The sequence below is a fragment of the Pleurodeles waltl genome, chromosome 8 (assembly GCF_031143425.1).
Source record: "Pleurodeles waltl isolate 20211129_DDA chromosome 8, aPleWal1.hap1.20221129, whole genome shotgun sequence".
NCBI lineage: Eukaryota > Metazoa > Chordata > Amphibia > Caudata > Salamandridae > Pleurodeles > Pleurodeles waltl.
Window position 1 is genome coordinate 1,442,424,355 of NC_090447.1, and position 12,188 is coordinate 1,442,436,542.

The 12,188-nt window shown below is 42.1% G+C and overlaps 1 protein-coding gene across 2 annotated transcripts in view; it reads left to right on the plus strand.

The window, feature by feature from the left end:
- UMODL1 (uromodulin like 1) overlaps positions 1-12,188 on the plus strand; it is a 499,986-nt gene that overhangs the window by 159,904 nt on the left and 327,894 nt on the right. For both annotated transcript variants that reach the window (XM_069202600.1, XM_069202601.1), the window contains exons 4-5: positions 387-508; positions 3,264-3,450. In XM_069202600.1, the coding sequence (XP_069058701.1) occupies positions 387-508; positions 3,264-3,450 (309 nt within the window). The remainder of the gene's footprint in view (positions 1-386; positions 509-3,263; positions 3,451-12,188) is intronic.

Genomic DNA, 12,188 nt, shown 5'->3' on the forward strand with positions numbered 1-12,188 from the left:
AACTTTCTCTTTCCACTTATGTAGCACTGTCTCTGCCATCGAATCATCAAAGGGTATAGGTTTCTCTCCTATGCTTTTTGACTTTATATGCCAGTTGTATTTCCTTTAGCATTATCCTGTGATACTGACCTTCTTGGGCCATTTTTGGGACTTTATGCACACTTACATTATATAGACAAACATCTATGCATTTATTTAAGATCAGCCATCTCTTGTTATGCTTTGCTTAAAAAAAAACGACCATTATACATGTTTTCTATTGTCACTTTGTAATGTTCGTCCTGAACACTCTGATTCGTTTTTCCACATTGAAGAAGCCACACCAGCCACATGTATCAAGACAACTATCTAGGTCCACTAATATCCGTTTCCTGTTTCCTTTGTAGCTCCAGTAAATAACAAGACACAATACTGGTACAACGCCACGGTGGATGTGAAAATGGAGTTCGTAGAACTGAGAAGGCTGGACCCCCAGTTTATGAATCACGCGCGCCTTTTGCACTCCATGGTACGTATGTGACTGCTAGTGACGTGTCTCCACCCACCACTGAGTACTGGAGAGAGACGGAGGAAAGAATAGCACCTCAGCCTACTGTGGGATGGGAAGTCTTGGCAGGTGTGCCCCACCTGACCTACAAGCCCCTGAGGTTGTTGGTGAGTGTGCACCACTGCAAATGGGTGAAATGTGCTCTTACCTAATGGAAGATCCGAGAGGAGCAGCATGGCACTGAATAGTGGTGCTTAAGAGTACATTGAAAAAGTTTGACTTCACTACAATCATAAGATAATGGAATTAAAGAGACTGCATTGAATAAATGTATTAGCAACTTCCACCCCTGAACGTGTAACTATGAACACAACTATATATAACAAGCATTTTCAATGCGACAGGTCTCGCATTTGCTCAAGTTAGAGCTATTACCGTTGTAACCGGACTTTTCTTGCCACACAAATTAAAAGAAAAAAATGCAGCACACTCGCACTATGTAAAACGCATCACGATCGTGCTGAAATTGAAAAGGGAAAAACCGAGTGTGATCGCGCTATGTAAACCCCAGAGCGATCGCGCTGAGTGGAAAAGAAAACAGATAAAGTAGTCCGGAAACCATGCTGAAAACATCGAGCCTTGTATGTTTTCCGTAGTTTACCAGTGCTGTGTAGGTGGGCTAAAAACTGGAAAAGGCATGATGTATGCATGCCTTTCACAAATGAAAGCAAGTGGATTTTAAAAGGCAAGCCCACGAACCAATGAAAGTGACTGATGTGACATGGGCGTGGTTGGAAGCCCAAAGAGAGATTGCTACAGGGGACGGAGCACTTTGCGCTCGCCCCTAAAAAGTAAACAGCAATAAAACAGTCTGAACCTGCTGATATCGATCTTCTTGAACAAAACGAAGCATTTTCGAGAAACCACAAGGCCTACCCTGGCAGTAACTAACACCTGTTGCAGAAGGATGCTTTCTGGAACGTAGTGCCAAAAAGCATCAAAACAGCACAAAAAAGGAAAAAACAGCTTACAAATTCTTGACTCTGGCTGCATTACAGAAGTATTAAACATAAATAGATTGTACTGGTATACACCCACAATGGCGGTGCCCAGCACAGAGCGAGGCCTTGCACTGCATTAACAACAAGCATTGTCAAAGCCAAGAGGTCTACCTTGGCAATCGCACAATGAGATTCTTTTGGAAGCATATGCAATTGAAATTAAACTACTCAGGGTTCTGTCTAGACTACGCCATCGGATGCAGCAAAGGTACGATATTGTACAATGTTATGCTTCATGCTTGATTCCATCGACTATGGCATTAGTACTGCCATATTTGAAATCACCTGTGACGTCATACATTTTAATTTACAACGTCTTTGCATTGTCATGAGCTGTACATTGTGGGGCTTTTTGGTGATCCAGTTAATCATAACTGATGAAATTCTATTTGTATACAAAATAATAGCTGTGTGGAAAATAACACAGAAAAGGGTGCACAGTCTCCTAAGAAATGCAGAGGAACACAGCATGAGCAGCATGCTAGAGATGGATCAAGCCAAGAGTTTCTACAAAAACCTGGTGTTCTTGAAGTTACACCTTTTGAGATCAGTCAAGTTACGCAGGGAGTTCTTTGTACCTGGCATTGATGACTTGTGATGAAAATTCCAATAATTGGGATAATTCCACGCTAGGCATAAACGACATTACTGTCACGATTTTGTTTTAGGATTAAATCCTAAAAGGCAAAGGATATAGGTGACTGCCCCTATTGTCCATCTATTCCATACGAGGTAGTCAATAATAATACATTGACTAGGGACCCAGGGAAAATGGGGGAAGACACCGAAGACACTGGTCCAGAATAGCGCCAACACCAGTCGTGGATCATCACAGACCCACTGCTTGGTAATCTTGACAGAAAAGACACGACAATGACTGTTAGAACTATTTTGATGAAAGAGTTTGCAAAACACCTCAAAAGTAGAAATGCCCTTCCGCCACCACTCACTTACTGGGAGGTGATGTAACTAGCCCTGGTCCTAGAACCAATGACACTGCTGTCAAGATGGTAAGCTCAAAGTTCAGAAATAGGAGGGACTCGAGGGCGTGATTGATGAGGAGGGTCAGTGGTTAATGGAAGAAAAACATAACATGCTGCAACACAAAGCTCGGTGATAGACTGGTCCAGACCCAGAGAAGGTGGTTGACAGGCACCTACCTAGTGCCTTTAAGAGTCTTATATACCACTGCTGCCCTCGCTGCCCAAAGAGTCCAGCCCCTAATTCTGAGGTAAGGATCACGTTAGTTCTCAGATTCATTTCTATGTCCGTGTCTTCCTTGTTTTCCACGCCTGACCCCTTCTGATCTTGTATGAGGGTTTACACCCTGGAATTGGACGGTATGCACGGTATCCCTATCACGTTCATTATTGTTCCTGACATGTTACATGTACGCCTCTATTCTCCACCATGGACTGTCACTGAGGAAATACATCCACTAGAGAGGTAGAGCACAGAAATAGAATGCCCATGAAAGCTTGCAGGAATAAAATGACAGACATGCACAGTGAGAAAAAACTACTAGCTACCCACCTTAGGACCTGGCTTCCAGTCCAGGGCCACAGTTGGCAAAATATATATTTGTCAGCTGTATTCTACCAGGTGCATTTTAAAAATGTACGTATGTTTTCATGCTTTTTGGAGAACGTGTCTGGAGCTTGCTAGATTCAGTAAGGTACGTTTTTCATTAACAAAGTATTTTTTTCGTCTCTCAGATTACTGGGGCACTCCGGCCTTTCAATGTTTCTGTTCATCCAATCACCACTGTACAAGCGGAGACCTTCACAGTAGAATCTCTACTTCTGATTGGTTTTCAAGAGCCAGCTCTACTAAATGAGGTCTCTGAGAAGCTGCAAGAGATTGTAAGGCGTATACCTGAAGTTATCAACATAAACGTGAAAGGTAATTTGTTCTACATGCTTATTTGCGTGACTGACTGACACATCTTGGTGAATGCGCTAAGAAACCTATATGAATGCACAGTGTAAAAAATTGGGTTATAGGTTGACTGCGGTGTGAGCCCTGGTCAAACAGTACACACATTCATTGTCAGGGTGAGACACGAGCCAACCCTAAATTAACCTGTGGTCAACGCTCTGGTAGCTTGTCACAGAGCAGTCAGGCTTAATTCAGAGGCTATGTGTAAATTATTTGTTCAACACTTTAAAAGTATAAAAGTTTAAAAGTAACAAAGTTACAATATCAGACAAAAAGGATCCCACAATAAGATTTGAAAAATAGAGGAATTGTTAATAAATAAAACAAGACCAAAATGACAAAATTCCAATGAAAGTGCATACTGTGGATTTCTGGTTGCACCTGATTAGGAAAAAGTCAAAAATTCAGGCTGACCACGATGGAGCGTGGGCCAGCTAACGGAACCCTGTTATGTCCACTATACAAAGTACTTTAAGTCCTGGTTTGTGGAGCATTGCAAGGGTCAGTGTGGATGATGTGTCTCGCACCTGATGCGATGTGTCGGTTCCAAGATGTGGTGAGGCTGCAGTGCATGAGCCTGCGTTGTCATTAAGATCCCCGTTGATGAGGGCTTGTGATGCGAAGTTCCGGATCGAATATTGCATCACGCATTCAGGGTGATGCATCAATTCCAAGGAGCTGTGCGGGTGCGATACAGAGTGCACTGTTGTTATTGAGGCTGCCTGAATGCAAAAAGTTAGAGTGAAAACCACGCCAAGGATTCGCGGTCTAACCCATTGTGTGCAGTGGAGTCAAGGTGCTTTAAGGGAAATAATGCACAGTAATATTCAAAAAGTAAACTTCACAGTTAACACATCCTTTCTTGGTGTATAACAATATCATCCTTATATGTGGCATGTAGTATGAAGCATGTTTTGTGCGTTTCCAGGCAGTTTGCTGCTAATCCCACTAACTGAAAACAGAAAGAGCCTCCTGTTTAAGTGTCAGGAGCATCAATAATTTTCACATCAATGGTTATGCCCAAAGAAAGTATTGGACTGAACATATAATTCATGGGCTTGACAGTTGCCATCTCACATCTGAGACATCAGCTCGGTTGCACCCTTGAGCCCAAAGACTCTCCCCTACCGTATTAATTATCTGCTCGAATAAAAATAAAACAACACACTTGCATGACAGCTTCTACTCTTAAAATACCCAAAAAGGTCGTGATTTTTGTGCCAGTCCGATCTTCACCCCTAGATTACCATTCTCCAGAATACAATACCTGCACTTTACTTCCTGCATGCTGTTGTACCCTTTGAAAAGACAGGAATAGTGAAATGGGAAGAGTCGTGATATCTGGCAAGAGCATCCATATAGCTCACGGAGAACATTACTTCTAGGTAGTGGAAAATCATGTATCTACATAAAATCATGTGCGCCTCACATACGACCCCCCTCCTTTAGCCAGAAAAAGCTTGTGTCATTTTAGACATTGATGCACAACTTAATCTCAGAATTGTGGCCATAGTAAAAAGATGCTTCTTTATGGTGGGTAGTTTCCAGCATGTTATGCCCTCTCTGACTATATAACTGTAGCCGAACCTAGGATCATGGCACAGAACACCCACCTGCGCAACTGCTATGCACTGTCCGCTTTGCTGTCTCCTCATGCAGGGCCAGATGTAGTAAGCCTTTTGCGACTCGCAAACGGCAAAAAACGCTGTTTGCGAGGCGCAAAAGGCCTCCCGCGATGCAGAATCACATTTTGCGAGTCGGTACCGACTCGCAAAATGTGATTCCGACTCGCAAATAGGAAGGGGTGTTCCCTTCCTATTTGCGACCGCATCGCAATGTAGATTTGCTTTGGGACCACGAAAGCGGTCGCAAACCAACTCGCAGTTACCATCCACTTGAAGTGGATGGTAACTCATTCGTAAAAGGGAAGGGGTCCCCATGGGACCCCTTCCCCTTTGTGAATGCTCACAGAAATATTTTTTCAGAGCAGGCAGTGGTCCTATGGACCACTGCCTACTCTGAAAAACCGAAACAAAAAGGTTTCGGTATTTTTTATTTTTGCAGCTCGTTTTCCTTTAAGGAAAACGGGCTGCAAGGAGAAAAAAAAAACTGCTTTATTTAAAAGCAGTCACGGACATGGTGGTCTGCTGTCTCCAGCAGGCCACCATCCCCGTGAGTGCCTAGACTCGCTATGGGGTCGCAAACTGCGACCCACCTCATTAATATTCATGAGGTGGGTCTTTGCGACCCCAATGCGAGTCGCAGAAGGTGTCGGAGACACCTTTCTGTATTTCCTTTTGCGAGTCGCTGGGACTCGCAATTTGCAACTCGCAAAAGGAAACCTATCTACATCTGGCCCCCAGTTCATAGATCATAGTGGGCTCAGAATGACAGGGTTTGTCTCGTCTATGGGTTAGAAAACCATGACCACATTTCCCACACCAGAAAATATCCCCTTCTGGTAAAGGCATTTCTCATGTCTGGCTGTCAATGCTTCGATCTATATAACTTTTAGATTTGAGAATTTCTCCCTTATTTTGGGATTTGATGTAAATAGAATTTTTTCAAAACTTTTCGCTGCACCAAACTTTAAGTAAATCTATAAAAAGTCCAATGAATGTATTTTAATAAAATGAAATGACAAGTATCAAGTCAATCCTGATATGGTAAACCTTTGATGTTTATTGAACATCATCATATTCAGTTCTTTGCACGAAACCTCTGATCTATTCCTAGGTCTCAGCGGAAATCACATAACCCAAAATTATACTTATTGCACATGTCATTTTCGTCTTTAGCACTCAAATTGGTCTTTCATAACCCCAACTAACAACTCAAGTGAACGTTCACATAAATGACATAGTGGTAACTTGTTCCCCTTTTTTGTGGCGAAGTAAATCAGCATATTATTGTTATTCCTTGGCAAGGACCACGTTTCTTTCTTCCTGGAAGGCGATCATCCGCACAATATTTTGACTTAGATGTCAACTTCATGATATTTCCAACAGATTCTTGAACTATGCACCTTAAACCGAGAAACACTTAGGATTGCATTCAATATATCTCCATCAATAATATCAAATTGATTATTCTCCCTAAGGCTAGAGGTAATGATCTCCCATTCTTTGGTTTGATAAGTTCTAGCCTTACATGCTCATGTAGTTCTATCGACAGCTCTCCGAGATTTTGTTCGGAGCTTTTTCTCCAAGGGAATTTTCTACTTTTGTACAAGTTGAGTGTTAGTGAAATGTCCTTTTGTCTTTGGCAAATGTTTTTTGTTGCAATTCTCCCTAATTTATTCTACTTTATGTAGGAATTGTTCCTGCCCAACTGCCTCACAGAAAGAAGCAATAATAATGTCTTAAATCAATCAATCACTGGTTTGTCATTGGTATTTACCAACTGTTGTTTCTTGCTAGCAGTTTTGGGAATGCTTTAATGAAGCGCACAAGAGGCCGCAAGTGTCTTTGCACATTTCAGTTGTACTAATGATAATACTAGAATTCGGAGGGTACATCTGTTTGATTGTTTTAATTGTTGCACTTCTTTAACTATCACAGCATTCTCTATACCGTGAGAGACTTGAACTGACTGAAAGTGACCCATTATGTAACTGGTGTTCAGTAAACGTTAGAGTGTCAGGACTCACACACAAGTCACACAGCAGATTGTTCGCAGGACTGGAAAGCATGGAATCTGTGGAGAACGGGGCAGTGGTGACTGGGTCAAACAGACACGAGGCCGGACAACAGAGTTTCAACAGGAGCCTCTCTCTTCTCAGTTTTCTGAGCACCACCATGGCAGAAGGAACAGAGCGGCTGGATCATAGGCTGTCAAATGTGTTTTTTTATGAGTATTCAATAACTTTACTCTGCAAGTGTGCCTAAAAGTTGAGTACAATACATTGTAACACATAAAAGGAACAAAGAAAAATAATGATAATCAAATAAAATTATTCAAACCTCATAAAAAGAATCGTTCAATTGAACTGTCAATAAAACTCACTTAGTGTTTTTCTAAAATTCATGATCAAAATATAAAACAGCCTTTTATAAATAAAATTCATAATACATTTCAAAAGTACTGTCTACAGTTCTGCCATCCCAATAGTATGAGATGTGAGATTACAAGTGTGGCTGACATAATTGTAATGACAAGTCATTTTTACAAAATATCGTTATCTAGAATTGATAGACTGATAGCCATCCAATTTAAAGCAACACAATGAAATATACAATTCTGTAAAAGGTTTGAAACATGGGTTTGGCTAAATAGTGTATGCTTAAGTTGACGAAGCTTTCCATCGTAAAGACCGCATCCTGCCCAGACATTGTGCAATAGCACCTGCATAGGAAAGCTTGGGTTGGTCTTTAGTATTTGTAGGGCTACTAGATAATGTTATATGCCTTATTTTAGGGAGACTGATCTAATCTGGGATGATCTAGCACATTTATAGGCTGGGCATGCAAACAGCACATTAGCTAAGCTTTCCTTATGGATTATGCATGCTGGGCATATTTTAGAGCACATGGATGGCTCTTCCCAGTTCACAGTAAATACCCGAAGGGGCAGAGAGCCTAGCTTGAACTGGATGTATAGTCTCCTGTCCACCTCGTTTGTTATACAGTCAATCTATGGTTCATACGTTATCAATTGACTTGAATTGAGCAAATTCAAGCAACAGAGACCCCCTGTTAGTGTTGTGAGCATCCAGCCGTGCCACTCCCTGCCAATATAACGTTTTAATCAGGTCTTTAGAAGGAAACGGCTCTGTCACATTGCACTCCCAAAGCCTTTGCAAACCTGATGTTTGTGAGCCACTCAATTTTTCTAAACATACACACCTTCACCACATCTTGTAGTGGTTCTGCAGTCAGTTAATTCAGGGGTAGTTCTTAATCTCCTCCAAAAGAGGAGTGGTCTTGCCTTTTCTTGCTTTGCCTGAAACGGACTTCCTTCCAAAACAAAGGTTAAGTAGCTACATCGGGATGTCTGCAAAATTGTGGAAGCCCCAGAGTTCCGCACCATATAGTGCCACACCAATGGCTTTAGATTCGTAGACTGGTAAACTCTGAGATGCATGTTGTTCCTTCAATGATGCCTGCAATTTGTTTATGCTTTAAAATCGCTTTGTCTACATGTTTTTTTCCATTACATACCCAACGTTAGATTGATTCCTAGGTAGTGGAAAGCACCTATAGCAGCACAACAAGACGATAGACAGAGTGCTGAAACTTTTCAACACTCACCCCTAGTCACAGAACACGGTTTAATGCCCAGACGTGGGTCAGTTGCTCACTGTGCCTCTGGATTCTAGCCATCCTGGCTGAAACCGGTCACAGGATGCTTGTTTCTGGTCCAGGGAGGACCTGGACAGGCAGTTCGGGCTGGACTGGTCCCATGGGGAACAGGGTCAAGACTGATTTGCATATGGCTGGGTCCAAACTAGGGTGGCATGGTAAGCAAAAGAACGCTACATTTAACCCAGATCTGTGACTGGGAGTGAGTGTTTGAAAAGTTTCAGTACCCTGTCCATCATCTTGTGTTGGTAGTGGAAAGCATCTACTCTTTCTGGTTCTACCCCCCCCCCCCCCCAAGGCCATCCTTCCTCTAGAGGATTTATGCTGGTTAATAGACATGTATTTTGCTTTGGCTGCATTTACCTCGAGGCTACTTAGCGTTTTTGACACTAGTAAGGTGTCGCCTGCAAAGAGGAGGGTCAATATTTTTGCCTTGGCCACAGTTTAGTTGTTGAGCCTCTCCACTTAAAATAACTTCTCATCCAACCCTTGTGCCCTTCACCTTTGCTATTTTATATTTTCTATTTTCTTCCATTCCATTTTTCCGTGGCATGGGCTATCTCTTGTTTTTTTTCTTCCATTGATTCCTTATTGTACTCCATGGTATGGTTGGTACCTTACCTAATGCTTGCTTCGTACTCTTGTGACTTGCAGGCCTTCTTCCACCCTGGGGTTTCTGTATATTTTCCTGGTCTGTTGGGAGCTCACCACTGCCATTTGCCAATATGACCAGTAGCCTGGTCTATCATTCAGCACATTTAATTAGACTTGTTGTTGCATACTGTTGTTGAACTGTTTCGTATTATTACCGTAGGCTGGCCGTGAGCCCCTTGAGGTCCTTGATATCTCTGCCAGCAGAGACATTCACACCTTAAGAGGGAGTCCAGTCCTGTATTTCTCTCTCATCTATTTCCTTGTTTTTCCCTCAGCTCCTCTTATGGGCATAATGTTACACTGATACATCTATGTAGGGATCGAGGGAAAGCAGGGGTTTTAGACAGGTCACAACTATTGGAACATGGTATATATGTAGATAGAGCAGATGCTTCAATGATAAATTTAAGTGGCTAATGAGCAATATTTTATTAGCACTTTGAGGTGCTGGAATAATTTTTGATTCTCGATTCAACCCATACCAGTCTCAGGGGGTGGGAGAGGGAGGCCAGAACCCGGCACAGGATGCAGTTGATTTCCAAGATGAAGTGAGGTGAGCATCAGTCGAATGAGTAGTTAAATGGTCTACTTTTACTTTATCAAATTTAGCAAGAAAAAAGCTCCGTAGGTTAACACTCTTGCCGTTAGTTTGTGTAAGGGGGCATGAAATTAATAGAAGTTCTTTGAATTTGGCTACTACAATGAAGAATTGTTTTAGGGGATTTGAAGTTTTATCAGTTGTGGTAGAGATATGCGGTTTTCCTGCTTTGGTAATGGCATATGTGTATTGATTTTGTGTATTCTGAGTAGCTGATGGGCTTCTTTTGATTTGATTTTTCTCAATTTGTTTTCTTTTCTCCTGAGTTCTTGTTTTTGCAGCAGGCGGTTAGGTACCAATCTGTCTCTGCTTGTGTCTGGATAGATGGTTGCTGTCACTTGAGGTGGGCAAAGAAATCCATGGAGTCCTGAATAAGCTTAAGGTCTGTTAGACAGTGGATGGATCATGTTTTGGAAGTGGGTTGGTAATATTGGCGGCAAATGCAACTTTGAATCTTCTTGGTATAAGATTTGTTTTAATGCATACTAACATTATTGTATAGTGGGGTCAATGGAGGGAAGTCAAGTTGGTTTGGTTTGACGGGATACAGTTTGAGTTCATAGAGTAGTTAGACAATATTAAAGGTGTGATAGAGGGTGGTGAGGGAATGCTCAGAAGAGCTGGGTGATGCCTGAACTTATGTAGTCGAGCGGCAGAAGTAGTTTTGGGTTGAGGGTTAGGCAAGTGGCACCAAGTGTATGTTATGAGGCCAGCCATCTTAAGGGGTGAAATCTGCTGTCTTGTGCTGTGGGAGACGGAGAATATGGCACAACAGTCACAGTGTATGTGGAATTAGTGTATGATAGCATTGTGACAAGGACAGTACTATTGAATATGAATATTGAAATATATAGTGGGGGGAAGGGAAAATTATCAATTAACAAAAGGGGGTAAACCAAAATGCCAGGGGTAGTGGAACTGGCATCATGCACCCTTTGGACCCCAAAAAACCCAACCCAGAACAACTTCTACCCCACAGCTACATGAGTTCAGACAATCCCTAACACGCACAAGACCTTTATCTGAAAATAGCAGGCATACCTCTCATGTGACCTCAGTGATTGGTTTATCGACTTCCTTTTGCCAGACAAGGTAAGCGTGACAGGACTCCTTGCCTACAGCCTACAATTGGCCCAAACACCAGACCATACTTTTACTTTTTCCTTGAGTCTACATTTCTCATCATTTTTTTTAAACATTTTGTGAGAAAACAGGGCTGATTGCAAAGGTCCCCTAGCGTTTTGCCCCCATTTTTCACTTTTTGTTGGTGTTTTCCTGACTCTGATGGTGCCAGTTCCAGGGCCTGTGCTCTGTGTGAAATCAGTATGCAAATTAGGCTAATTATAATTGGCTAAGTCAACCTACCTATAAGTCCCTAGTATATGGTAGGGCATGTAAGTTTAAGGACCCCAGCATAGGTAGTGCACCCATAAGTGCACTGCTGAGCTGCCGAATGTCATTTTAAAGGCAGGCCTGCCTTGCTGGCTGCTTTTAAATTACAGTTACATGCAAATTCGACTTTGAAATTAAAAGTAGTTCCAAAGCCTTAAACTACCTTATTTTTACATATAAGTCACCCCTAAGGTGTGCCTTATGTGCCCCTAGGGCTGGGTGCCACGTAACTATAAGCAGGGACCTTATAAAATAGTTTTATAAGCTCTGGTAAGGTAAAACAGCCAAATTAGTTTTTCCCTCATTGTAGTGAATGGCCTTCATAGGCTAAAATGGGGAGACTTTATTTTAATTGTAAAAGTCCCCTTAAGTAACAGGTACTACAAGTTTGGTATCAAACTAATTGTTATAATAAATCCCACAACTTCCAGTTGTGGGATTTCATATAACTTGTTAAGGTAAGGAGTTTTAAACTTTACCTGAAAAGTTGCCAACTTCAGCCCTGCAGTGTTTTTGCTGCTTTGCTCTGATTGGCCAGGCTGCCTTGATGAGGTGTGAAGTGGCCTGACTCAACACAAAGATATGTGCCTGGGGGAGGAGATCTTCCCTCAGCAGATGGGGAGGTAGGAAGGGGGAGGGCTGCCAAACTGGTCTTCAATAGCAGAGAAGGACATTTGGAGCAACCCAGTAACACCCTCACATCCTGCAAACCCAGACAATTATTTGCCTCCTTGATTAGATTAGGAGAGGGCAGGAGA